General features: G+C 36.3%; 1 protein-coding gene across 1 annotated transcript in view; it reads right to left on the bottom strand.

Annotated features, from left to right (window-relative positions):
- Positions 1-867: 867 nt before the first annotated feature.
- PDGFC (platelet derived growth factor C) overlaps positions 868-27,945 on the bottom strand; it is a 135,214-nt gene continuing 108,136 nt past the window's right edge. Inside the window, exons 4-6 of the mRNA XM_074865085.1 lie at positions 8,378-8,585; positions 3,218-3,435; positions 868-2,520 (exon numbers count right to left, since the gene is read on the bottom strand). Of these exons, the coding sequence (XP_074721186.1) occupies positions 2,404-2,520; positions 3,218-3,435; positions 8,378-8,585 (543 nt within the window). The 3' untranslated portion in view covers positions 868-2,403. The remainder of the gene's footprint in view (positions 2,521-3,217; positions 3,436-8,377; positions 8,586-27,945) is intronic.

Genomic DNA, 27,945 nt, shown 5'->3' with positions numbered 1-27,945 from the left:
TTTGGAAAACATTACGCTACATACCCTGTATGGTTCCAGAAACTCCCCATTCCTCTGCTGCCACCAAATACCTAGCCCAAAATGCATGTCGTGCCTTCTTCCACTATCAAGTCCACAGAGAGGATGAGACCTCCTGCATCTCCTACAGCAGAAATTTCTGTAACCAAATTACATTTTAAAATTCTTCTGCTAAAGTATGATGCCAGAGACTATGATTTCTCAACTCTTTTATCTCGACTTGCTTTTCAAAAGCTCTTTAAATCACAAAAAAGGACAATATTAATGCAGAAAAATCCTCAACATCCCTGCAAAACACTTTTTATTCTGATCAAAGACTCAAAATTCAGTAAACCAGGTTTCTTGTGTGACCATAATTCTGCATTCTGATATAGGGTTAATATTCAGACTGGATAATTATATGTCACATTTACACCAGACATTTTTCTGTTTGGTAGGAGGTGAAGGGTGGGGCAAAACAGACCAGCTAAGACAGAATCAGAAGCCACCTGAGAATGTGCCAGAACTGATATCAGAAAGTCATGCCAACTTAGAAAAACCTCCACATTTTCGTCAGAACTCATTTTCACAATGGAAAAAATAACAGAAGATGTTATTTCAATTTGATGGCTTCTCATCCACACAATTTTGAACATTTTGAATGTTTATACAAAGAGCATTCCTTCTTTCCCCTTTTTCTTCTTGTGGATTTACAGTAAAGCAGAATTAATAAGGCAAGCGGAAGTCCTGGTAACAGAAGACATTTGTTTTCATAACTGACTTTCAAAATGGTAAGTGGAAGATCACCCTCTTTAACTTCTCCTGTTATTGTATATTGAACAGATACAAGTATGCAACCACACAAAAACATTTTTTCTCCCCAAATTAGCATTATTACTTTATTTGGTGATTCATTACAATCTGCAAATCCAATAGTCAAAAAAATAAACTAGGCATAATGTTAAAGCATTTTACAAGCAAAATACTTTACTGTTTCTTTTTCAATTTGCATAGGGTGGGATAAGTGTATTGGTTAAAGAATACAACCTACAGAAGAACAAAACCATAGTTCATCAAACTGTACCGAAGGGTGTTATGATCCTGTGAGTGAACAGTACTTAAACAGCTATAACCGTCAATGGAAAACAATACACTTGAACATTAACAAGGCTGCCTCCCCATGACCATGATGCATCATCAAGGCTGCAAGCCACTGGGCTTCTTTTCTTATGTTGTAGATCATCCTACTTTAAAGAAATTAAAGAGTTAAACAAGCCAGAATGCATCTACCTATGTTCATTTCTTTTCTACCTGAACAAAGGCCAGTATGAAGAGAGGGAATTTTTAAAGTCCACTTCTGAAACTACTTATAATAATGTCTGTCTCTCATATTTTCTGTCATGGAGATAGCAAACTTAGAGCTTCATGCACACATCTCTGTTTATTATTACTGTGCATCCAGGTAAAAAACCTTTTTTTTTTTTTCACTGTGTAGCAACAAACTGCAAAGAGATCAGGCTCCTTTCCCATTGTAACTACATCTCTGTTCCTCCAACTGTATAAATCTGGCTTTGAAGCCTCACAAAACTAAAAAATAGTTGATCTAGGCTGTAATAAAAAAAGAATATTAAATACCTTTGGTAAAAATAGATATATTTAAACAAGTTTAGAAAAGCAAATAGTTATATTGTCAAAAGGAGAGTATAAAAATGTACACGATAAAAAAAATAACAAACAAACAAAAAATCATCAGCCATAGTAGTAAGAATAAAGGCGCTGTTCTTTTCAATGTTTGCTTCCTTAGCTCACGATATTGTCCAGTCTTCTTTCTAAAAGGCAGGAGCTTTACTAGAGCATATGGAAAAATCCAGTCCTTCCTACCAGCATTAGACAAATTAAGTTTAATTCAGAACAAGACAGTCTGTTTTAAACCAAGTTTATACAACAGAGAATGCTTCGATTTAGAGTACATAGGAGTAGTTGAACACAGAAAGAAAGATTTCAGGTGTTTTCAACCAGAGGCCAGATGTACTGGAGCTGTAGAAATGAGACAGCCAGCAGGATCAAGTCTCCATGATGTGAGCCTTCTAACTTTATTTTTACTCCTACATTATAAATCCATGTATTGTCAAGAAAATTGTGGGGGACAAAAACAATACATCTATTTTAAATCCCTCATTGATGCCTTTCTCCCATCCTTTCACTGGGCCTCCAAACAGAGCTGTCACACAACATATAATCCCAGTTTGGCTTCTCCTCTTTTTAGAGATCACTGTAAATCTTGAAGATGGAAGATCCCCAAAGCAAACAACTGAGATTACAGAAGGAGATAATGCACAAGCCCCATAATAGAATCAGCCATTGATTGAATGTGCTTTGAAAGAAAACAGCACAATTAAATCATGTTTATCCTTCAGTATTCCCTTTGCACACACAGTCACACTCCTCGTGGTGTTCCAAGGGTACATCTGTCAATGATTTATGCAATCCTCGGACGCCAATCCTTGGCTTCAGCTGAAGAACCTAAAGGAGAAGCAGCCAAGCATCAAGAAAACAGCAAGTGCTTCATCACACACCTAGACTATGAGATAGATTGCACTGGAAACACACTGGATGACAGGAAGCATATTAAAAGAAATAGGCTTTCCTCAGCTGAATTTCTTCATTTATTCTACCCACTAATCATTATTTTTGCTTTTACCTCAAGCCCTTTACAAAATTGATTAAAACATGTTGAACAAATACTTGCTTTTATCAAAGAAGAGAGTCTTGCAGTTTCATATTTCTACTTAATTTTATTTAAGGGCTAATATTATAGTTAACCCAATGGAATTCTTAGATAATTCTATATTAAATAATTTAGCTATAGATTTGTAACAATGGAAATGGACAGATATCTGTTCCTTCATAAAGTTCACATCTACCACTAGAGAAAGCTGAACAAGGAGGTGTGGTTGTGATGTGTCTGAACTGCACCAGTAAACAAATACCTCAGGAATGACTTAATAGTTCCACAGAAAAGTACTTTAATAAGGAAGATATTACTTTTTTTATGTAACACCTCATTAAAATGATAAAAAAAATTTACAAGTCCAATATAAAAAATTTTAAAATATTAATATTGGTAATATTTTAAAATTGGTAATTAATAATAGTAAAAATAAATTCCTTAATTGGCTTTCAGTATTTCTAAACATGCAAATGTAAAAAAAGCGCGTACCTCATGGTATTTTTTGGTGACTTTTGTTGGTACACATTGGCACTCATTGCAACTCTGGTGACAACAGGCACAGTTTCCACCACAACGTTTCACCAGGAGACACAATGGCCAGAAGATGGTGTCAGTTCGCTTCAGCTCCTCCCTCAGTGACACTGAGAAATTGCGAGGAGTACAACTGTACAGCCGCACCTCCTCCTTTAGGAGGTTGAGATCGACCACTGCAAAAAGACAAACAAACTGGTGCTTTTCTGATTTGTAATCCAACTTAATTGGTGGTAAATCAACTTCAGCAGTGCAGAACCTTTGAGGAAAGTTCATTTTTGCACAGGGGGTACAGGTTCAGCACACAAGTATAACACTACAGTTACATGAATACCATGAAATCTAAATGAAATGATCGTTGCACAGGAATATTCACCAATTATTTTATAACTCTGGCAGAGTTGGTTCAAAGTAAACAAAGCAAGCTTTGGCTACTATGTTCCCATTAATGTTTTATCAAATCAAGCCTAATGTAGTTCCCTTTGTTCATGCTCATCCTCTGAGCTCTAGTATTGTTGCTATTCTACATTAATTTTGGATTGGAGAAAAGCACACAACAATTAAGGATCCTGCAAACCTCCAAACACATTTTCACTTATTTGCATAAAGCATTCAATCTTCTCTCCAAACGTACCACCATTAAGGAACAGAAGTAATGTGTAATTCACAGGGGTATTCTATCTGATAAAAAAAAAAAGAAAACCCTATGATAATATGGCTACTGAGACAACTGAAATAGAGGTCTCAAACAAAGCAGCAAAGAGCTTTAAACCAACTGTTTTTGAGCTAAATCAAGAAGAAACTAGGGAAAAAAAACCCACAGTGCATTGATGTTACTTGCCAATTATTTTATAGTTATTGCTAGCAGTTTGGAAATAAAAAGATATAAAATAAAGCTAAAATACATCCTTGATCTGAATCACCCTCTAGAGAAATACCGCTTTTCCCCCCTCTACTGACTATGTAAAGAGCCTCTAGAGCTCACCAAGGAGAACTTCAGCCTATCAAGGCAAGATAAGACCTCTGAATTCTATTTAAACATGTAAGAAATAAAGAGAACTTAGAAGTTGCATTTCTCTAGTAGAAATGCTCACTAGTACTGTCCCAGGAGATCTTTGGGCAGCAATTTCATGCCGTGTTTCTTCAAACATTTCTTTTGCAGACCATACCCATATACTGGCATCCATAAGTAAGGGGTTTTGCTGTGAAAGGTCAGTTAAACACACTGAAGCTTTTTCTCTGTTTGCACTTACAGTGAATGCCAAGCTGGGGCACTTCATTCCATCACTATCAGGTTAACATAGGCTCCTAAATAAACAATCTGATTTTTAAAAGCAAGGAGTGTGTAATAACTCCAATAAAGTTAATGATAGGACGCCAGCCTGCCTCCCACACTGCAAGAGCATTCCTTGGAGAAAGCTGAGAAGGGAACAGAGGGAAAGAGAGACAAAACTTCCGGGGGAGAGATTCACTGTGAGAAATTAGAAATGATTTAAGCTCTTGTGATCAGCTAATAGCTCTAGGCTGAGTCATTTAGAGGGTGGACATGTCTACCTCCATTAATCAAGGACTGCGAATAGGAATGGAGTACTTCTTTCTCCTGTTATGTTTCAAACATATAAGTAGTGAACTGACTGAATAAGGATAAAATGCCTAAAGCACAATGAGAGAAATGCTAGTCCTGCTAATACTTTCTACTGGTATATTTCTACAGAGACTGACGTGCTTGGTACAGTGAATATCAAGATAAGCCTATGCGTCCTAACACGATTGCTGCTCAGCCCTTCACCATGAGAAACTGAAAAGGGAATCTGGGCACTGATGCCTCTTCCAGCAAGCTCACCGGCCAGTGGGAGAGAGATGCCTGTACGGTGCTGTGCTTCTCCATTACCTCCTGCCTACTGGCAGCAGCAGAGGAATGCATCCATTTCCCAGTACTAGCCATAGTTATAACATTGAGAAAAGGGCAATGCACTAAAATGAGCAGCAAGTGTATTATGCATTTTGTCACAAAATTGGAATGAATTTGACCTGAACCCCTCAGACCTGCAGACCCAAATTTTAGAAAGGTTCTGTGGAAGAACACGCAATCAGGTCTTATCATGTATTTTTAGTGTGCCTTACTGGTACAACAGGCTTCAGGAGAGATGAAAAAATGTCATGTTTGGTTTCCATGCTTTACAATGTACTAAGGCATATTGCTATTATACCTCACAATGAACCCTTGCCCTACCTTATGTAATTCAATTTCATTAAAAGGTCTGTGGCAAATTTATCTAGTGCTTATATAATCACTTCTTTGAAGTGTGTGAATGAAGCTGTTATTTTTTCAAAGAATATCTGTCTGTCCAAAATTTATTTTAACACACTGTGGGCACGAAGCTAGATGAGAGAATGTATATATTCCCTTAAAAGTGTTTACTTAACCACAATAAAAGGTTATGTGGATTTCCCAAGTGCACTGAGTTACAGTACCTGTTATAATGTGAACATTTAAACACTCCTTCAACTTGGCTTCCACTCATGTATCATGTTTGACACAACAGTCAAAGGTCTTTTGTCTAGCACTAGCTCAGGAGGAATGGAAGGCTCTGCAGTAGCACATGAATGGGAAACACTAAAATAAAAATAAGGGGAAAAGGAAGAAAAGGGAGAAAAAATGTAGATGCAGGCAGGTCTACAGTAAAGGCTATTTCAAAAGTGTGCCTTCACTGGCACATACAACTGAAGTAATCCATGTTCACACCAGCCTGAAAGTAACTGCTCTGCAATTGGCAGTGCAACTGTCCGGCATCTTCTGGGGGCGTGTATCAAGTACCACAGGGAACCCTCTTTCTCAAACATTTTTTAGCTGAATGCTGCTCTCAAAGTCAATGAAACAAATTAAATGATGGTTGGGGTACTTGTGTGTGGGCACAGATAGTCACAGGATGGTTTTCATTCCTAAGAACCTTGGAGATGTTCCTAGAAGTGTAAGTTTACTGACAACAGGACAGGGCTATTACAAAACCCCAAATGAGAAGTTAAAAAAAAAAAAAAAAAAAAAAAAAGTCACATAACCATATGAGAAAAGCATCTATTAAGGACTATGGTTGGATTGTGACTCTTTTCTTCTTAAGCAGACTTCAGAATATGGTCTAATGATTATGCACAGATTTCTGTGGGAAGCAATGGGATTATTTTTTTGCACAGCAAAACATATTTTTAAGGATGTTTAATATTATAAAAGAATTTAGGACTATATGTAGACATCAAAGCCTCTGAACTTGGTGTTTCTTCTTTCCTGGCTAGAAGGTTTTGGAAGCATTTTATCCAGAGAAAACATCAGACACAGAAGTTCTGTGGAATTTAGGTTGTCTAAATATAGGCTTTTTCATATGAATTATTAAGTAGGAGTAGAGGACAATACTTTTCTCTACATAAAATAACATACACTTTTAATTACATTTTCATTTAATCTAGATGTAAACTGATGTTTGTCTATGAAAGCAGGACATTTAGCTTTTACACTGAAATATTGCAAAAAACCCCCTGATCTAATAATAGAATCAAAGAGTTTGAAAAAACCAAACATTTTAGGGCATGCACTTCTCCCAAACATTTGTTAAAAAGGTTTTTAAATACAGCAAACATTCTACTAGAAGGAATAAGATTTAAAAAGAAGAAAAAAAAAAAAGAAAAAAAAAAAAAGGTTTGCTCTCTTTATCTATTGAGCAGACCTAAAAGTTAATACTATGTCAGCTCAAGTGGACATATTTTCCACCTCAGGCTATTACATTACACACTCAGTAATGCAGTCTGAGGGTGGTCTCTTAAAGATAAATGTGGCAATACTGTGATATGTTTATTCAGTGAAAAAATCTGTTTCAGCATCTAATTAGAAGTCTTTAAAAGATTTACTCTGATAGTTTCTTTCTAAGATATGTCTTGCAGGGAGTTCCTTTTGTCTACATAGATGTTATCCAACACCTGCATTTTAGTTTATGTAAGGTTTCACAAATTACATTTTGTTTTTCTCCCACTTACTGTATGCTTATGGCATACATTTGGAAAATACTGAATCTCTTTAATTAGGAAAGTGTTAAATGACTATCTGAAAGGCATGGTCCATTGCTGAAAGCTTTTAAAAAGATTTCCTCCTCTTTGACTCTTGATTTAGTTGCTGTGTGCATAGTTGTAGCAATACAGATAGGGTAGAAGGGTTGATTTTTAGGCTCTGATCCAAGAATTAGCTATCAAAAACTTAAATTTGAGTTATGAAAGGCTTTACTTCCTCCCTTTTCTTGCTGATCAGATGATAGACTAGTTTACATCTGTCAACAGAAGAGTCTATTCAGTTATGCTCATATATTTTCATTTTCATGCTGTATGGTGGGCAAGGAAGAAGGTATTGCCTGAATGCTATCCATCCACATGAAATCCATAAACATGAAATAGTGGGTGGCATCTGGATGATATGCAGTAGAAAATTCATGAATGTCAAATGTAGATGGAACAAAATGACTTGCTGAACAAGAAATAGCTCCACAAGTCTTGAAATACATCATCTACTTTACATCTGATTAAGTTGACAACTGCATGATCAGACTGGACATGGACAGAGGAATTTCATGAGGTATCATGGAAGAGAAATATTTAGTTAATCGCTCTCAATTCATATGGTGTAGAGACTGGAACAATTCTAATGAAATAAACCAACTGTTCACATGATACAGTAAGTGTAAGAAATTACCTACCCCAAACAAAAAATAAAGTTTTTGCCCTCCATAGAAAAAGAAACCCACAAAGTTAGATTATGTCACCCATCCAAGATGCCCTGCTACTTTGTGGAAATAAAGATCTCCCAGGTTCCCTAGAGAAAACTATCAGCTTCTATTTTTTTTTTTTTCCTTTTGTAACTTTATCCTGCTAAATTCCTTTAAGTTTTGAGTTTAGTTTGTTGTCATTTTTCAACAATGTAATGGTGAGAATAGCTAACAACAGTGATCTCTGCTGTATTTCTAACATATTCCTTTCTTGGAACCAAAATTCAAGGTGAAGAATGCTCTTAATTACTGTTTCTTTGTTAAGAAAACATACCCGTAGAAAGCTGCTAGGCCAGACAGAAGAGTAATTTACCTCTTGATTTTCTCCCATGAATATATGCCTTTCCAAGAAGTTGCCACGTTGGCCTGTACAAATCTTCCAAATCCAGTTGCCACCGATCTGGTTCAAGGTACCGGATAAGTTCTTCCACAGTACTAAATCCAGCAACGGCATTGTTTAATACATCTAATGGTAAAGCTGATGGGGGTAGCAATGATGGGCTGGGTGCTTCTGTGTGGTGCTGCAATCAAAGCCAAGAGAAGAGTACCAGTCAGAGGGTTAATGGATCTGCTTTGATGAAGTGCTCTACTTTATGAAGTTACATAGCTGGGAAAGTTTATAAGTGGCTAGCTTGTTTCCAATGTACAGTTTACCTAATAAGACAAATGACAAGAGTCAAAAAGTACCTAATTATTCTTCAGCGATAATTGTAAACAAACTTCCACTAGACAGAGTTTTCCCACTTCTTACGTTTCTGGCCTTGAAGATAGCATGCCACTATACCTGTCTTTGAAGAAGTTCACTGAGGGACAAGATTTTAGAAATGGAACAACGAGTGACTTGAAAATATGGTTCCATTACAGGCAATTAGTGTAAACCTCTAGAAATCTGAGGAAACACACATTTCACATGCTGCCTTTCCTCTGAAACAGCCACAATCTTTGTCTTGTCTTTCAATGTAAAATATGCACATACCCTAGCACAAAGATAGCAAATATTCCTGCTCTCTTCTATAGATGAAAAAAAAAAATCACCAATTGTGTTTCAGACAGTACTAAGAATTAAGTTTCTAATTAAACAATAATGAACAGAGCAATAACAACATCTGGCATTACTGTAATTATTTCTCCCTTAAGAAGAAAAAAATCCATGTTCCCAAAGATATCAAAAGTAGTTAAATGGTGAAACTGAGTACTGAAAAAGTCTATTTACTTTCCCACAGCACAAATCTCACTGACAAACTCACTGGATCAGGGGTACTCAGTCACAGGCAATTCAAGCAAAGTGAGACTTCTGGTTTTGCTCACTCTACAATCTGTTCAAAAATTATGGATTGATTCGTATTTTCAGAAGAATAAAAAAAGGCAGGAAGGGAAACCTAAGCAGGAAGCTGTTGCTGCATCACTGTAACTTTCTTTAGGCTTTTAAATAGGCAGATATCACTACAGACATTATGTCCACAGTACTACACTAGAGCAATTTATCTGGACCATGTAAGAAGGATGAGGAAAGATTTGAACATTTCCCTGATTTAGGGGATGGGAAGGATGAGAAATCTTGAACTTAAATGCGTAGTGCTACATGCATCACTGCTCTCAAGTGTAGTCTATATAAGATTTAGGGAAAATTTATTCACTGTAAGTACAGTCAGGATTCAGAAAAAGTTGCCCAGAGAGGTTGCACAATATCCATCATTGGAGGCTTTCAATACATGACTGGATAAAGCCCTGAGCAATGATTTGACCTCAGAACTGACCCTACCCTGAGCAGAAGGTTAAACTAGAGACCTCCTGAGGTCCCTTGCTGAATTTTCCTACAACATAGTATTAAGAATGAAGGACTGAATGTTCCTTCAGTAAGTGAACTAACACGCTTCTTGTCCCTTCCCTGTGCAGTGCCTGTTAGTACTGCACCAACATTTACATACACATATCTATATTTATTAGTATGTATTTATAAATATTCAAAAATCCTCATACCACTTAGTGCCAAACAGCACTCTCAGTACGCTGTGAAGTGTATATATATTGTAACTTTTTCATCAATAATGTCAGATCAATTGTATTCATTTAACTTTTCAAAATGATCAGAGAAATTGATGAGAAATGTAACAGTTATGCAGTAAAAAATTATGTAATAAAATAATCCTTGCAACACTACATACTAACCAACAGTTTTCTAAAATAAATATGCCTGTGATAGCTGTATTTCATACCTATAAATATATTTTAATTTTTGTGCTCTCAATTTATTAAATGTGCATTTTTGGTTTCAGCTAAATGTGTGGTAGAAGGGGCAGCAAATGGAAGTAACAACCATGCCCTTCCTATTTTTTGCTTCAAGGTTTTTTCTCTCTCTGTCTTCAAGAAATGCAGTCACTAGAATGATTTGTGCTGCTTTTTAACTGGGAATCTTACAAAGATAATACAAAACATAGATCTAGTGTGCTGCTACTGTTAACTTTACCGTATTTTCATCTTGCAAATCTATCATCATTTCCAATAGAGTGAGTGAAATAGTTGCTTCCCATTCTGGATGAATGTGGATTTCAAAAAGTTAAAATATTTCTTTTCCTCTTCTCTCCACTGCCCACATTAAAAATAATAACATGTTGATCCATCTATTAGGTTATGATAATAAAGCAACAGATTGTGGTCTATAATTTAAATATTTGCTCTTAGCAAAATATGCTACTCAGCAAAGTTTCAAAATAGTGCTGTGACACTATAATTCAGATGGTCAAAAAAATAATTCCAAAATTTTTCTTCCTGTTTTTCTCCACAATGATGTATTTATAACAGTCACATTTCCCAGTTGAATGTGTAGGGTTTTGCTAAGGTGAAAAACAAAATAAGGATCAAATAGTAGAACTAGTACCTGGAGAAAAAAAAAAAAAAAATCTTCTATTTTGTTTCCAGCTGAAGAATTTACTTTGGTGTCTCACTTCTACTGGGATTTTTTTTTGTTGCCAATGAAATAGATGGATTCCAGATGAAAATCCATTGGTCTAGAATCTATTTCCACATTTCCACTAATTCATCGATTTGTGTCATTCTGGATTCAGTAGGCATTTGCCTGAGTTAAAATATTATGAGGATATCATGAATCATTGCACTTAATGGTAACACAATTAAAGTTGTCATCACTTTCTAATTATTCTCACATTTCTCTAAAGAAAAAGCAATTGAAACAGCAAAATTGCACAACTTCGAAGATGTTTTAGAATAAAGTAGTTAAAATCAAGATTGAGAATGTTGTTTCTAATAATGTCTTAATTTAGTCAATTTAAATGACAGTTAAAATGTACCAAAGATTAAAGATAATTGATATCATAAACCTATAAATGCTGTAATTTATATTTATAACATAATAACCTTTATGAAATATCTATTCAATAAATTGTTTAATATAAATAGTAATTCAAATTATACTCTACAATACTATTACTTGCTAATAGGTACTACTTATTTTATAATTTAAATCTTTTGGACAGAATGTCTGGGGCAGCATAAATGGTACTCCTTCCTTAGACTAAAATTGTATCTTGGAATTTTATACAGTTTATAATTTCACCTGGCTTTCTCAGTTTTATTTTGTGTTCTATAGGCAATGTTTACACCCGCAGTAAAATGACTTAATGCAAGAAATTAAAACTCCACTGATGGACCATACCTTTTAGAAGCAGCAAATACAAAACTTCATCATAACTCTGAGATGTAGCATCATAGTCGCAACTTCAAAATGTTGAAATGCTCCTTAAATGGAGCTCTCCCTCACTTTATTGCAAGTCCATCACTTCCATTATAATTCCTTCCAGTTAAATAATCTCAGATAAAAATCCACATGCCTAGAATTTAATCTACATCTCTCTTGATATTCCTACTCTGACCCTTGCATCCACCTACATGCCTGACACAAACTGGTGTTGTCAAGCCACTCTCTGTGCAGCGTTACCGACATCCATACTCAGTAGGTCTGAGAGATGCAATTTCACTGCAGAACGGTGGCGTGAAAGCCTCACAGGAGAACCACCAATAAGCTCTAGCTGTTTTGCTGCACAGTGTTGATGGAGACAGTGAAGATGATCTTACAATGAAGTAGCTATCCGTCAACTGTACATCTGTAGCTGGCATCATCTAACTTACTCCACAGAACTATAATCATGCCTCCCTTCGCAGGTCAGCTAGCACATAATCAACGTTTGATGTAACAGTCATCTCTTTATCTAACAGGGAAGACATAACCAAAGACAGCAGACACTTGCTTAAGTACAGCAGCTATCCAAAATAGCTTTCCTGATGGAGACCACTTACTGGGAAGTGATGTTCTCCAAGCTTTTCTACAATAAATACAGACAGTAAACACTTTTTCTGTCATAGCAGCACATCCTCAATTAATAACCAATGTTTTTGGTTTGAGACCACCTTCTTTGTTTTTTTTGCCTGAGCATGAATAATTTCTGTCAAGACAGATTTGAAAAATACATCAACAAGCTCTGTATTTTAATGTGACTCCTCTAGTAAACAAAACACACTATGGCTTTTGTGCCCAGGAAACAATTTCAATTTACTTTAATAAGAACAAACATGTTTAAAACCAAGATAGAGCCAAACAGTTGCATCTTTACTGTTAGTTAAAATGATTCAGGATAAAAAACAGAGCAGAAAACATAGGGCTTCTGCTGCCCTGTAGAACAGCCAAGAATGACAATTGGTGTTGGATCAAACAGAATTTTCATTAGGTCTGTTTATATTGTATTTCTGTATGTGTACTTCACTCTATCAAAACAAATACCTTATAGAAATTCCCTAAGGTGTTTACAAGTGTAAAAGACAGGAAAATAGACCAAATTTAGGCAACAGTTTAAGATATAGATTTGGAAAAAAGGAAGGAAATAATGTAAATACCAACTTCACAAAACTATCCAGCCCTGAAGATTATACAAAACAACAGTACCTCAGAAAAAACTTAGGGAGTAAAATGCATTTTAGGGTGCTCACAATGGTGGGTGTGCCCTATTAAAGGAATCAAAGCTACTCCATCTAGCCTCTTTCTCAAAGGGGAAAGGATAAGGCACTCTTATAAGCAGAATAAGCAGGTGACCATCAGTGCAGCAGTAAATCTGAACAAAAACTGCAACAAATGAGTTTGAAATAACATAGTTGAAGCTCAGGCCTAAAGGACAATTTAGTATGTAGCCTAACTTGAAGACTTGTGATTAATTTCTTGCTCTGACACATATTTCCTATGTGATCCTGAGCACAGTATTTAGGCCACAGCTTCATGGTGTAAAGCATCTGGCAGTAGCATTTCCTTGCTATGCCAGCATGACTGTGTATGTGGCTGCATCATAAACAGAAAGCATTCTTTCTGAAAAAGAATATTTCTCATTTCCTTTTTTCTTTAACCGCAACCTTATTCACAGTGCAGACCTCCAAAGGCTTATAAGGCATCACAACCAAAAGCACAGAGGCTGCTAACACAAATATTTTTAGATTCATTCTGGCACCAGGAATTTCATAGCATGCAGGTTTGTAACACAGCCTTATCAAATCTGTAAAATGAACAGAAAGGCAATTCCTTGATCTCAATTTCTGTGAGAGAATGAATATAACAACCATGTATTAGATGATCATTACTGGTTTACTTGAAGAATCCAGAAGTAATTTAGATAGATAAAAGGTAAAACTTTGAATACGAGACTGTATGGTATGACCCTTCCTGGTCTGCCACTATCCATCTGTTCTTTCCTTGCACTGAACCTGCTCCAAGGATAAGCAATTCAGAACAAACCAGCACTCACCTACAATCTACACAAGATCAGCTCTTAAGCACCATCATGATCTAAGCAAATCCTTCCTTTTGCTCCTGTCTCATAGGGTAGGACTGTCAAGGTACTGACACTACCCTCTTCCAGTTAAAGGAGAGGCAAAAAGTAATTTTGTTGGTTTGCTGCAGCCAAGAGCGAGGAATTTCATGTTTAATAACGCAATCACTGAGTTAAGACTGGAACAACAAAAACAAGTGAGTCAAATACTTGGCATGACAGAACACTTACAAGTAGTGAATAATATGTCTAAAATAATTCCCTCCCCACAAAAGAAATCCCCATTTTTTAATTTCTTGTCTTGAAGAAAACATTGTCAAGCAGTTTGAGTGAAAACCCATTCATCAGTTGGCAGAGTTTGGAGAAACTGTTAAACATCAGCATGGTTTAATCAGACTAGAAGGGACTCTGTAACAAAGAAAACCTCAGAGGAACCTCCCCTCCTCCAAAAAACAACTAGGATCAGTTCTTTGAAAGAAATAACATATTTCTTCTAATGAAATACCCTCACAACTTTTTTTTTTTTTTTTTTTTTTTTTAATTATTATTGTACAGGAACGCTCCAAGTCCTGCTTAGATTTAGAGATACGTTCTTGAAACTAATAGTACATGCACATTCTTGTAACACTCACAATAAAGAAAGCCTGTTTTCTTCCTTTATAATCACAAGTAGCCCTCCTATTAGCATCATTAGAAGCTACTGAGGGAAAACAGATATACAAGTCTTTCTGAGTTTGCCCTGAGGACATAGAAGCTTCTTGGCATAACAATAGTTCTTTCTTTTCTCCCATAAATACATGCGTTAATAACTGTGAAAAGCCTCTAGAAACCCTGACCTACCTGAAAAAGAACAAACTTTTACTTGCTGGCATGTATGCAGTACAAAAAAGCTAATCCACTCCTGAAAGTCTGTCACTTGTAAAGACATCATTAACCTGCACCACTGCTATGCAAAACGTTAGTCCTGTTCAAGTAGTAATGTAGGAGGAATAGAAATGATCTGTAGCTGGGCCTCTGTGCAACCACCTAAGTAGAGATATCAAGTTCCAGGATCCTCCTCTTGTACCTCCAAGAAAAGAAATGAAAAAAAAAGAGGAACAAAAGCAGATAATCAATTTAGACTGCCAAAGCTGGGGAATAAGGCAAAGATATTTACTTGCATGTGATGGGGATGGAAGCCAGGAAGGCCGGCGCAGTTCCCATCCATTGCAGCACTTCTTACTTCTTTAGCTGAAGTTACTGTCACAGAAGCAAGGGTGGTTGCATGAGACACACAGCAGCTCCAGGGCTGCTAAGTACGTAGGTCTGGTACATTAAGCTCCAGTGCCACTGAAGTAAACATAGATCTTGTTCAGCTATCACTTCAGTGACATAACTTCTGCCAGTCAGTTGACATACAGGTAGGGGTACCAACCCTCCCCAATTTATTCAGCTACTGCACACAAGATCCAGAATGCAGGATGACAGCACCTTCTTTCCTTACTGGGCCTCTAGCTCTCTCTCTTTCATAGGCTCCCTAAATTTTCTGTTCTTATATTGTGCTACAACTGCTTATCAAAATCTTGTCCAGCCGCTCTTCATATGCATGCAGGGCTTTCCTTTTATCTCACTGAGAATCTTACTTGCGGAGGAGTATCCATGTGCTTGCATCAATTTACACCTTAAAGCCAGACAGAGATGGCTTTCCAAACTCTACATCTGGTATTTTTGTTACAGCACTTTGGGGAATGCTTCCCAAATTGTGCATTATTTCTACTTCCCTTTCTGTAACTGCTAACAGGAAAAAGGTCACAAGGGTCAAGGGGAATGTGTCCGTGCCTTTCTGTCTTTGCCTGTCACAGGTGTGAATAAAAGAATAAAGATGTACAGAAGTAGTGTTGGGAGCAGCCTAAGATTTCCTCAGGTTAAAGTTTTGAGATAAAATGTATTTTTTGAAAAGTTTTAAATATTCCCCCAAACAGAGTTTCTGTACAGTTCACAGAGAAGACCTGGAATTCTAATTGTGCTGAAAACAACTGGGAGATGCTCACAAGGAAATCAGCAGCATGGAAATAGCACAGGATGTCTCTAACCAGCAGCTTTCTTCTGGCAAATTGAAGTTTTTTGCATGAAGCCTGTGTACCCTGACATCCTTTGAAATACACAGCATAGGTGTGAGAGCTACTGTTGTGAGGACGAAGATGACACATATCTAGAGCAAGTCTCTCTCAGAGAATGCGATCAATAGCAATAATCTCTGGATTATTTTTCAAATCATTTTCAAAAAACTAGTGATTTGGTTAGTTATTGTCATAAATATGTATAATCAGATACGTGTACACATCTATATGTGTGTTTATATACATATAAAAATACATTTTGCTTTTTCCTGTGATCACATGTATCAGTAATAATCCACAGTAATTAATTTTAAAAGCAAAAAGAAGAAAACTAATGCTCACAGTACTGTATTGTATGGAAGACCTTATTGTCAATAGACTTCATCATGATGGTCATAGTGTTTTCTATTCCTAGGAAATATATACACACAGAGAACTATCTTTCTTGGATGCAGTTGCATGGAATTATTGATTTTTTCAGTGCATCTGGTAAGTTTCACTGAAGCAGTGCAAATTACTTCATCAGGATTTCATAAGCACTACAAAATTACAAAATTTCTCTCTCCTGTCTCTCCTCTACTGAAAGTATTTGTTATTCTACAAAATGATTCTTGTATTCTTTTGGGCAAGAACTTTAATGCACTGATTTATTCTTTCAGTTAATTAAGGAGAGAAGAGGTATATACAATTCTGCTTGAAGCTGTGTCACCAGCATCTCTGGCAACTGCAGAGGCCTCAAACCATGAAGCGTACAGTCCCTGCAACCCCTAGAATCGACAAAGCTTGCAGATTCAGCCTGCTAGTTGCAAGAGAAGTCAAGTTTTGATGCCTTTCTACCTTTGCCATGGGTTTTTACTATATTTCCTTACATTAGGAGTTTGTGGCCATAGTACTGAATTACAGGATTCTAGATAGATGATTCAAAGAAATGCAAGACCTCTCATGACTTGGACACATTTTGATTCAGTGGCCAAATACTCAGCCTTGTTCTGAAAGCATGCCCTGACATACTGAGTTGAACAGGGAGCATTTAAAAGCAAATACTTAGTCTGTAATGAATCAGGTCTAATAGCATAGAGCAAGTTATGGCATAGACAATCTCCATGACAAAAACTTTCAAAGTGAAACCAGTATGTCAGTTTTCATCCAGAGTCCCTTCCTCAAATAATTTGTCTTTTTGTTGTTTTCAGATTACTGTAGATATGCAAACTAATTTTAGGTATATGATCCTTGAGTTTTGGTTCCCATAAAGTGTACTTGTGACAGAGAAATATCTAAACCATAACTACTTCCAAAACTTTAATTTTTAGTGACCACTATCTTCTTGTTTATCCATCTCTCTCTTCTAAATGAGACTTTAAACAAAATTTAGTGAGCTCTCCCCACTCCATACAGTTGTATATATATGCAATAAGAAAAAGTAAGTCTACCTTTTGTATCCTAGTAACAAATGCAAAATATTTTGATTTCTGAACTTCAGAGAAACTTGCCTTATAACGTCCTCAAACCAAACATACGCGATACATTGAAAACTAACTACATATTTACCTCATGCATGTGCACATAGAGTGACTATAACTGCACTTTAAAAAGTTAAAATCCAGTAGATAATTTTCTTTCTTGTATTATTTGAATGCTTAATAAAAACATTTAGTCTAGTTCGGATCATGGGCAATACTAATATCTGTATACACATTTTAAAGAGCACAAAGTATGTGTTTATGCAGACGAAGTACCTGCTGAAAACAACTGAAAATAGACTGTGTATAGGCAAAATGAAGTCCCAAAGTAATTTACTTAAGTACAGTTTCTCCTATCCCAGTCTCATAAAATCTTTGTCTGGAGAAAGCCCTGCAATGTGTCTTGTGCTTGCAGTATGGTGCTAAAACAAGTGAACGTCTAAGAAATCATCATCTTCAAGTCTGATAGCATTTTTTTCTGTATTCACAGAACTATCTAAAACAAGTTAACAGCTGCAATGAATCATTTCAGTGTGTGGAACGTGTGAGGGAATGCTCGTCTTTTATAAGTGTTTGCTAAAAGTTTGGTTGAATCACTTGTAATGGATGTTGGCAGCAGTCTTTTGCCTTGATGAACCTCTGTTCAGGACAGTTGGGTATTCACACCATGTGGGACTGCTTCTGATTTCTGGATGTTAAGTTTTGAAAACACAAAGTATTTTCTTAAACAGTAAATCTGTCCTGCGTATCTTAGCACCTTCCTATCAACTCTTCCTTACTATACTAACTACTCGTCATAGTATTCAAGAACATTTAAAGTTTATCCCCTGCTTATCTATCATCTCTCGTTGTTAAAAGGCCATCTGGAGTCTCATGCCCATTTCCAGGGCAGAACTCGATATTGCTTACTTCCTGTATTTCTAATAAATGTGATGTTTTCTCCTCATATTGCTCTCACTGAGGAGCTAAAGTAGGACTCTAAAGAGACCCTTCTAAAACTACCTCTTCATGATTTCATTGCTTTGTGCCTTTCTGAATATATCCAGTATTGCCTTTTTATATTTCAGCTATAAGCTCTAGAGGTAACTTGGTTTTTGTTTTATGCTTGAATTGTGCTGTGATTAAGGCAGTAGGGTACTTCATGACTGTTTTAACAGTAATAACAAGACTTTGCACTAAAATATTCTTTGATGGATGTCCAAAGATACTTGAATGAATGTATGAGTAGATAGCTGAATAAGAAGTGTTTTTCAAATGCTGGTATAAACAAACCCTTTACCTTCTTTTTGTGAATATAAACTTAAATGCAAAAATGTGTAGGGTCAATAACAGAGATGTATAAATATTATATACCCTATCCAACACTTAATTCTATTGGATGAATTAGATTATTTCTTCTTTATATATAGTACAGTAGCATTGCAACTGATATATTTTGTCCATTAAATGATATTTTCTAGAACATCTTATTTTGATTAATATTGTGTCACATTTGCAATTCCTTTCTAGAAGGGAAACTTTATAAAGAATTATATATCAAACACTGCAAGCGAGAAAGAGAATCCCTCTTCTCAGTATTTACAATGAGATCCTAATAAATTTTTTTACACTTCAGATCAAAAGACATATTTAGTGTACAAATATAGAAAGGGAGAAACAAAAGAATCCCACCACAGATTAACAACTTTCACTGAAACTTTGATACTATGCAAGCCCTGTATTCACATATGTTGTAGGCTGAAATGTGGAATAGCTTTTACTTCAGTTAGGAGAAGTATTTGCAACAGAACAATCTGAATTATGCTTAAAATGTGAAATTATCATCTAAAAGGAGGAATATCATTGTAATTGAACAAGCAGTAATATAAGACCCTCAGTGCACAAACGAGCCAATGCAAAAAGAGATTCCCACAACCAGACTGCAGTGAGCACAGAGATATAGTCCAATGAATGTTTGCTCATATCTTACGGCAAGTGGGGTTACCATGATTATTAATCACTGCATTCATAGACACACCTGAAATTCATAAAGGAAACACACTTGTATCTGTTACATTTATGATTTAGAGAAGGATTTTTTGTTGTTGTTGTTCTGTACACAAAGCTCTAGTTCTTACTTGACAGACAGTAGTTCATAAGGAATAAACAGCCAGCATAAATGCAGCTGTTCTATATAGAAAAAAGTTTTTGTACGTTCTATAACAGGGGATGTGGTCAGCTATAATTAAAGGACATCATGTTTGCAGACCTTTTTTAAAATTACTCATTTTTCTCAAAATACATGAATACTTATAAAAAGCTTAACCAAATGGAACAACAGCAAGTGTTTGGAGTCAAAGAATGAACTGCTCTAAGTTCCCTCTAGGTATTAGAGATGGGTAGTTGTTGTTAACAAAATGTTTACTTATCCCAGTAGGTTCACAGGAGGTTCATCAAACATTAAACCCTAGGAATGACTGTTTATTACAACTGGAAAGTGTATTTGGCAAGGATGATGAAAATTACTTCTACAGTGCATGCAATTTTAATTTGATCCTTCAGCATACATGTCGAATTGCATTCCACAACAGGTTTCTGTTCATTTCATATCACAATAAAAGGAACACACCCAACATTCCTGTACAGCAGACATTGCAAATCAGAGCTTGTCCTGCCTTGAAGGTAGAAAGTCCTTGAACAAAACATTACTTTACAGGGAAGGACCCTCAGCTCTGTCCTCACATATCTGTTCTTAGTGTCATCAAACATATTAGAGTTTTACCATAATTTAAGATTTGTGAAGAAAAGTATTTTGTACTGTTTACTTGTCATATTTAAATTTGCTTTACACGTAGCATACACATCACAACCCAAAAAGCATGGTAGAGACTATGGCTACATTGCCCACATTAAGATTCTCACACTGTTTGAGCAAGCCAAATTTAGAATTTTTGAGCTAGTTTTTACAGCCCTATACTGCTAACCATAATGTTGTCCTAACATACTTTTAACGTGCATTACTCGTTAGCAGTATCCCTTCTACCTACATATTTTCCACTGTCTTTATCTCCTAATTTCTATCTCATGTTGCCTCATTATACTTTCATATATATAATACACACAAGTATAGTGTATGTGATTACACAACAACTGAAGATTAATCAGGAAAGTATGCTTAATAAGAGAAATTTAAGGAAAACATTTTAAAACCCCTTGCATTTAAAAGTAAAACATTAAAAGCATAAATGCACAAAATAAAGTGTTACAGGGGACCAAAACCTCAACAGGGGACAATGTGATCCTGTTATGAAAAAGGCATATCTCATTCAGATAGATTCAGAACAGCACCATAAAACCAGACCAGTGAGCTGCCAGAGGTCTCAGCTGAAATGCAGTGTTCAGATTTATCTCCAGCACTTTTAAGATATAGGCAGAGAGAAAAAGAATATTCAGAGGAAAGAGCAAGAAGAAAGAAAATATGAACTATGATAAAAGATTGAGTGATACAAGTTTCTTTAATCTTGACAAGACTAGGCTGACAGGAGATGTGATAACTAACATGTAAGACAGCATCAGATGATCAGCTGTTCCCTAGTCCATCAATGACAGGAAAGATTTATGTTACGTCTTAGAAAACAATTTCATACTATGTAAAGCAGTGCAACAGATGATCGGGAAAATCTCGGAAGTCTTCATCCCTGAACTTCAGGAACAGGACAAATATCTAGCAAGAATGAGCTTGGTCTATCTACACCCTGCTTAGGTCAGAACAATGGCTCAGAAAAGATCCCACTGAATTCCCTTCCACCCCTGCATTTCTATGATTGCATTACACAGCTTCAAACTGGAAACCTCATTGTTTCTAGAAAATATGTAAAATTATGATGAGGGAAATGCTGAATTCTAGAAACAAATTAATTTAAATAATTTTAAAATCTGCGCTGTTGCCTAGCTATGCCCCAAATTCTTCTGTACACATAACCAGTCTAATACACCTTTTTCCTCAGTGATTATTTCTCCATTTGTACATTTTAACCCTCTAGATCTATTCTATTAATGCTGTAATAAAAATCAATAACTGCATGCCTGTATACCGAGATATGGAATATTTAGTAGAAAAATATGTTGGGGTTTTTTTGGTGCATGTCAACCCACAAGCCCTTAACTAACAGGAGAATATGAAAATTAATGATACTCCAATTTTGGACTTTAATTTAACTGCTTTCTCTTGAAGAAAAGTAGGAAGTCACAGGCTTTTAATAAAATTTTGTTCCTTGGGAGCAGCAGAAGTTCCTTTGGCAGTATCATTTACAATTTCTTTGAAGCCTCAAAATAGTATGTAATATAAACCTTTTAAGAAGATGGTTTTTGCATCAGCTATAAAATAAGAGTAGACGCATGTCTGCCATGCTCTACTTTTTCAATCTCTATGACTGCTATTTAATATGGATCTTTCAAAGATGGTTTGAAAGCAGATTACTTCATTCTATTTCTGGTACACTCCCATGAAATTTTGTGCTGCTTACAGCATTAAAATATAACACGTTGAATTTGAAGGCACCACTACAAGTGCTTCGGCCTGATTCTTGGTGTTATTAAAAAAAGTATCTTTGAAACAGTCTAATTACTTTTATTATAATGAATAAATATGTTTTCCTGTGCACATGCAATTCCTTCTCAGCCCTTTCCTTCACACATGTAAAAAGGACAGAAAGAAAGATTAAATCTGCCAAGTAATAAACCCATAGTATTAACAAATCTAGTTACTGACATCATCTACCTGGACTTGTGCAAAGCATTTGACACTATCATCTCACACAACATCCTTGTCTCTAAATTGGAGAGACATGGATGTGATGGATGGACCATTCAGTGGATAAGGAATTGGCTGGATGGTTGCAAAGAGTTGCGGTCAACAGCTCCATGAGTGGAGAGCAGTGACGAGTAGTGTTCCTCAGGGGTGGGTATTGGGACCGGTGCTGTTTAACATCTTTGTTGGTGACATGGACAGTGGGATCGAGTGCACCCTCAGGAAGTTTGCCCACAACACCAAGCTGTGTGGTGTGGCTGACACACTGGAGGGAAGGGATGCCATCCAGAGGGACCTGGACAAGATTGAGAGGTGGGCCTGCGTGAACCTCATGAAATTCAACAAGGCCCAGTGCAAGGTCCTGCACATGGGTCGGGGCAATCCCAAGCACAAATACAGGCTGGGCAATGAGTTGATTGAGAGCAGCCCTGCGGAGAAGGACTTGGGGGTAGTAGTGGATGGAAAACTGACTATGAGCCAGCAATGTGTGCTCACAGCCCAGAAAGCCAACAGTATCCTGGGCTGCATCCAGAGAAATGTGGCCAGCAGGTCAAGGGAGAGGATTCTCCCCATCTACTACACTCCTGAGACCCCACCTGCAGTGCTGTGTCCAGCTCTAGGACTCACCACATAAAAAGGACATGGACCTGCTCAAGTAGGTCCAGAGAAGGACCATGATCAGGGGGCTGGAGCACCTCCCCTGTGAGGACAGGCTGAGAGAGTTGGGGTTGTTCAGTCTGAAGAAGAGAAGGCTCCAGGGAGACCTTATAGTGGCCTTCCAGTACTTAAAGGGGGCCTACAGGAAAGATGGGGAGGGACTCTTTACCATGGAGTGTAGGGATAGGACGAGGGGTAATGGTTTTAAACTGAAAGAGGGTAGATTTATGTTAGATATAAGGAAGAAATTCTTCACTGTGAGAGTGGTGAGACACTGGAACAGGTTGCCCAGAGAAGCTGTGGCTGCCCCCTCCCTGGCAGCGTTCAAGGCCAGGTTGGACGGGGCTTTGAGAAACCTGGTCTAGTGGAAGGTGTCCCTGCCCATGGCAGGGGGGTTGGAACTAGATGATCTTTAAGGTCCCTTACAACCCAAACCTTTGTACAATTCTGTGTCGTAGAGGAAATCTCATTCTCCTAAAGACTGCTAGTAAATCAACCGACTTCCATTAAGTCTGAAAGAGCTTCAGTTATAACACTATCACTGTCCACAGATGTGGCCAAATTATGTCTAACTAATCTGGTCAACTAGATCAGCTTTATATATATATAGGTATATATGTATTTAATGTCATTAAATTGGGCTCGTTAATATAATATGAGTAATGGTGGCACTCTAACAGAAATGATGGAAAAATCATAGTGACTTATGTTCTCAACCAGTCCATTAATCTTCCTTGTAATGTTTTAGGCAAGTTTATTCAGGCACTGATTATGCCCTCAATCCTGTAGCCAGAACTTCTAACACTATCACACTGATATAAAGGGACTTCTTTCTGTGTGCACATAGCTGCATCTTTCACATTGCTTCTCTGCTCTTGCACGTTCACCATGCTCTAAAGCTACAAAGTCAAAATGCTTATCTGCACAAGAAAGGAAGTGCCACAGAGTAACGCTGCACTAATCTTAAGCCATTTACAAACTAGTGTTCTACCTTACTATTACATTTAAATGTGAGGTGTGGGGTGTTTTTTATTTCAAAAGCATGATTTTAAAGAGTTTTAAAGCCTTCTGCAGAGGCACTGTTCATTCTATTTCTCAGATGTACCTTTTTTTAAAAAAGAGTTTTTAACACCCATTTGAAAATGAATATTTACACACTGAAACATATTTTTCTGCTTGTATTTATACTTAAAATATTTTCTCCCTCAGTCTCTTATTTTCCTGTTCACTGATTCAGGAATACTGGGTGTTTCTGATGATTTCATGTAGACTATATGGAACTAATTACAGAAACAGACATCAAAAACTGTGGTTTTCTAAGCTTTAATTAATTGTGGTTTCACAGGCTGCTATTCATTGCAATCTAGGAAGTGGTTAGATGCGGGGTTTATTATCAGTTTAAATAAAGAGCCAAAGTGTGAAGCACTGGTTCCACCTGAATTTTCCAGCCCATAAAAAAAATATGATTTTCTGTGAACTGCAGACATTGTTTTCATTCTGTTGAACCCAGCCTTACACAAAGTTATTTGCTGCATTAACCTACTAGACTGAAAGATACCAGCAACCACAAGTTTATCAAGATAGAAAGCGTGCCTCAAAACTGTATGATTGAAAATGCTCATTTGGATGCTTGACAAAGCACTGTTTCACAAATAAGCCAAATAAGATAAATTAAGATGATATTAAAAAGACATTATTTACAAGCATTGATCACTGAGTATATATCTTAGTATGTTTTTTCCTGGGCATGAGGGACAGACATTACAATCAGCTGCAGAAGAGGGGGAAAAAAAGAAGTGGGGAAAAAAAAGCAACTTTGTAAGGAAACGCTGGTCAAGAACCTTCATTGAAGAGATCTGTGTGGCTACTTCTGGTGGGATTTTCTTCCACCTGCCCCGCACAGTGAAGCCCCATTAGATGATCCTTTTGTTTAAATAAGAATAGAAACCCATTCTGAAAGTTCTCAATACAAGACTGAAATGTAATTGAGATGTACTGCATAAATTACACATATGAAGCAATGTCAAACAAGTCGGGTAAATTGACTGTGATGACTGCTATGCTTTGCCAAAGAGTCAATATAGTATTTGGAGAAAATCTTTTCTATTTTTGTAAATGGTTATACATTTAAGATACCTAATTGCCAAGAAGATAGTAATATAATGTTCTTAGAGTTCTTCCACTATTTACTATTTAATTTGAGGCAGGTTTGCATCTTTCAGATTATCTGTCCAGTCGCACTGGACAAACATGAGGATATAAATGAACAAATTCGGATGTGTGAGCACAAACCACTTGCGGAATGGGAGGGGAGACAAATTGTTGTTTCAAGTACATCACCATAAACTTGATATAATTTGACTGAATTTAGATGAGTAAAAATTGCCTTTTTAAGTTTATATAGCAGTTAAAAGTTCAGAAGAGGACATTTTGCTATTTAACAATTAAGGTTATCTTTTCTCCTTAACACTATGTTAGTATTAGATATGGGTTACCTTTGCAACTACTACGTGTTATAAAAGAGAATTGTCCGAAACATGTTTTAGTAAGCAACTAAAATACTGACACCTCTTTTCCTTTTTTCTCCCACAGAAAATTAAACTAATTTTTTGAGATAAACACTGATTTTGATCTCGGAATGATAACATCAATACTACTTTTAACCCAATTACCATCAAAGTTAAATTCTTCCAGGCAGTCTTTACTTCATTGCTGAAACTGGTCCATGGTATATAATTCACTCAATTTGAAAATTAGAGGAATAGGTAGCAACTGTGAAATAAGATCTCACTGGGCAGAACATTATTCTCAGTGTAATAAATGCACATAGAGAAACAATTATTTGCCAATTAATTTATAAATATATTTTAAAAAACAATAATCTGCTTAAACTTGGATAACGTGGCCATTTTTTTGATGATGTGGTCATTGTTTTTCAGACTCCAATACCTAATATTTCCTGTTGAAGGCAATGGTAACTGCTTGTTTAAAAATCTGTCACCAGTCCCACTGTCTGTATGCAAAGAAGAACTAGAATCAGAACATCCAAAGATTTCAAGAAGTCTATAAATTGGAAAGTATAACATTATCTATTATTGCACTTTCAATAGTGTGCTTTTCACTATATAAATAGAAATGAACATTGAAATTGCATGCAATAATAAATTCGAGTTGATGCATTGTTAGAATAACTTTAAAATACAATTATTCTACTGACAAAAACCACAGGAATACCATTTGCAAACAGAATGATTCAACCATGACAGTTTGGCACTATAACTATTGCCAGTTACTACCCCTCAGGTAACCTGACTATTATTTTCTCTTTCTCCTCTAAACCTCAACACACATCAGAAAACAGAAAACAGCTGCCATCCTTTTCCTGCAGCAAAAAATATCAGTGGAAGGTACAAGTGCCTGACTGCAAGGAAGCCATGGCCTATGACAGACTGTTACTGGAGACAGAACACTATGTGACAGAGCAGGGTACAATATACCCAGGTGTGCCCTGTGCAAGATGTGTTTCTTCCTGGTTCTCTTTGGGGATTCTCTAATTGCTTCATATTAGGAGATTATTTTTTGTAAGTATTTAATTAAAGAAAGAACAGTGTGGAATCCTTCATAAGTAAGTATATTCTCACACTTTATTAAGGAATTATATTTAAAGAAAAATAAAGATGGAAAATTTTTTTCTCTTAAAACTCTGTTGCTAAAATTATTTTCCTCTGGTTTCAGATTTTTATGATGACATCACCTTAGTATTTTGCCACTCTTCCAAGTATTAACCACAAAATTTAGTCCAGTCCCTATCTATACATTATCCACTGGCATTTTTGTGTGGCACTAGCTTTGTAAATTATAGCTTTGTACGGCTTGCTTAATGACACTCCTTAGGCTCACGTAATTGTTTTTAAAATTAAACAGCCTGCAGAAAAAAGTTGGTTCTGTTCACACTTGGGCAGCTTTTAATTTATTGATTTTCCAAATTCCCCTAGAATTTGTAAGCAGTTTCAGGTAATAAAATATCAAACCTTATCATGTAAATGTTATGATTTTTTTTTCTTCTATAACAGCATGGCAACTCTCTTTTCCAATTTAAAGTAGTGCCTTCCCAATGTAGTTTTTAAAAATATTAAATGTACTAGTAAGAGATACATAGTTCATAGAAAAGGAGTCAATAAGTGACAAAATATACAACAATATAAAACAATGGACAGCAACCACAGTCTCGGAAAATGATCACAAAAGTCCATGGAAGTGTACCTATTATCTAAAGGAACAACTGCAAAACCCCCTCACTATTTACTAACACTGTTACATTCAAACATTAGGAGTTAGAATTAAGACTAAACAGAAGAAGAGAAACTAAGAAAATGTATAAATTCCTGAACTACATAGAGATACCTGCTAGTAGCTTGCAAAAGTAACAGCTGATTTTACTTTGCTCTTCAGTCATGACATTACCTCAAAGGTGTTCTTAGGCTTTAACTTAAGTAGGAATATAGCACTGGCTCTGCAGTATGTAACCAGAACAGTTCGGTTCACTACGGCAGAGCAGAAGGCTTCTGTGGGGTTGACAGCTGCCCAAAGACCTGCACTTGTGCTTCACCTCCATACAGTGGGCTTTGCACAGGATTCAGGTTCACCTGTCTCACATTTGCAAAATACCAGACATTCCATCTGATCACCTCTATCACATCAAAGATGTGCAGGTTTTTTCCTTAAGTTCTAATATTTTTAGATATGTTTTGTTAGCAAAGTAGTAAATTACTTCCAAATTTTATATTGTCTTTCATCCATGTAAATACCTAGCTGTAAAAGTAATTATTTTTTTTTATTCTTAACGACAATTTGGAACATAATTGAAAAACTCTGACAATTTTTCATTTGTCTTTACACTGTTGACTTGACCATTTATCTTTGATTTTTTGATGAAAAGCTAGGCTGTACTCTGAAGTGTTTTATATCAGCAAACAGTTTCAAGACACTCTTATGAACCTTAATTCTACATTTATGGTGCATCAAAAGATGTACTGCTATTTTAGGCA

Source organism: Strix uralensis, chromosome 4, assembly GCF_047716275.1.
Source record: "Strix uralensis isolate ZFMK-TIS-50842 chromosome 4, bStrUra1, whole genome shotgun sequence".
NCBI lineage: Eukaryota > Metazoa > Chordata > Aves > Strigiformes > Strigidae > Strix > Strix uralensis.
This window is presented reverse-complemented; position numbering and strand designations above follow the sequence as displayed.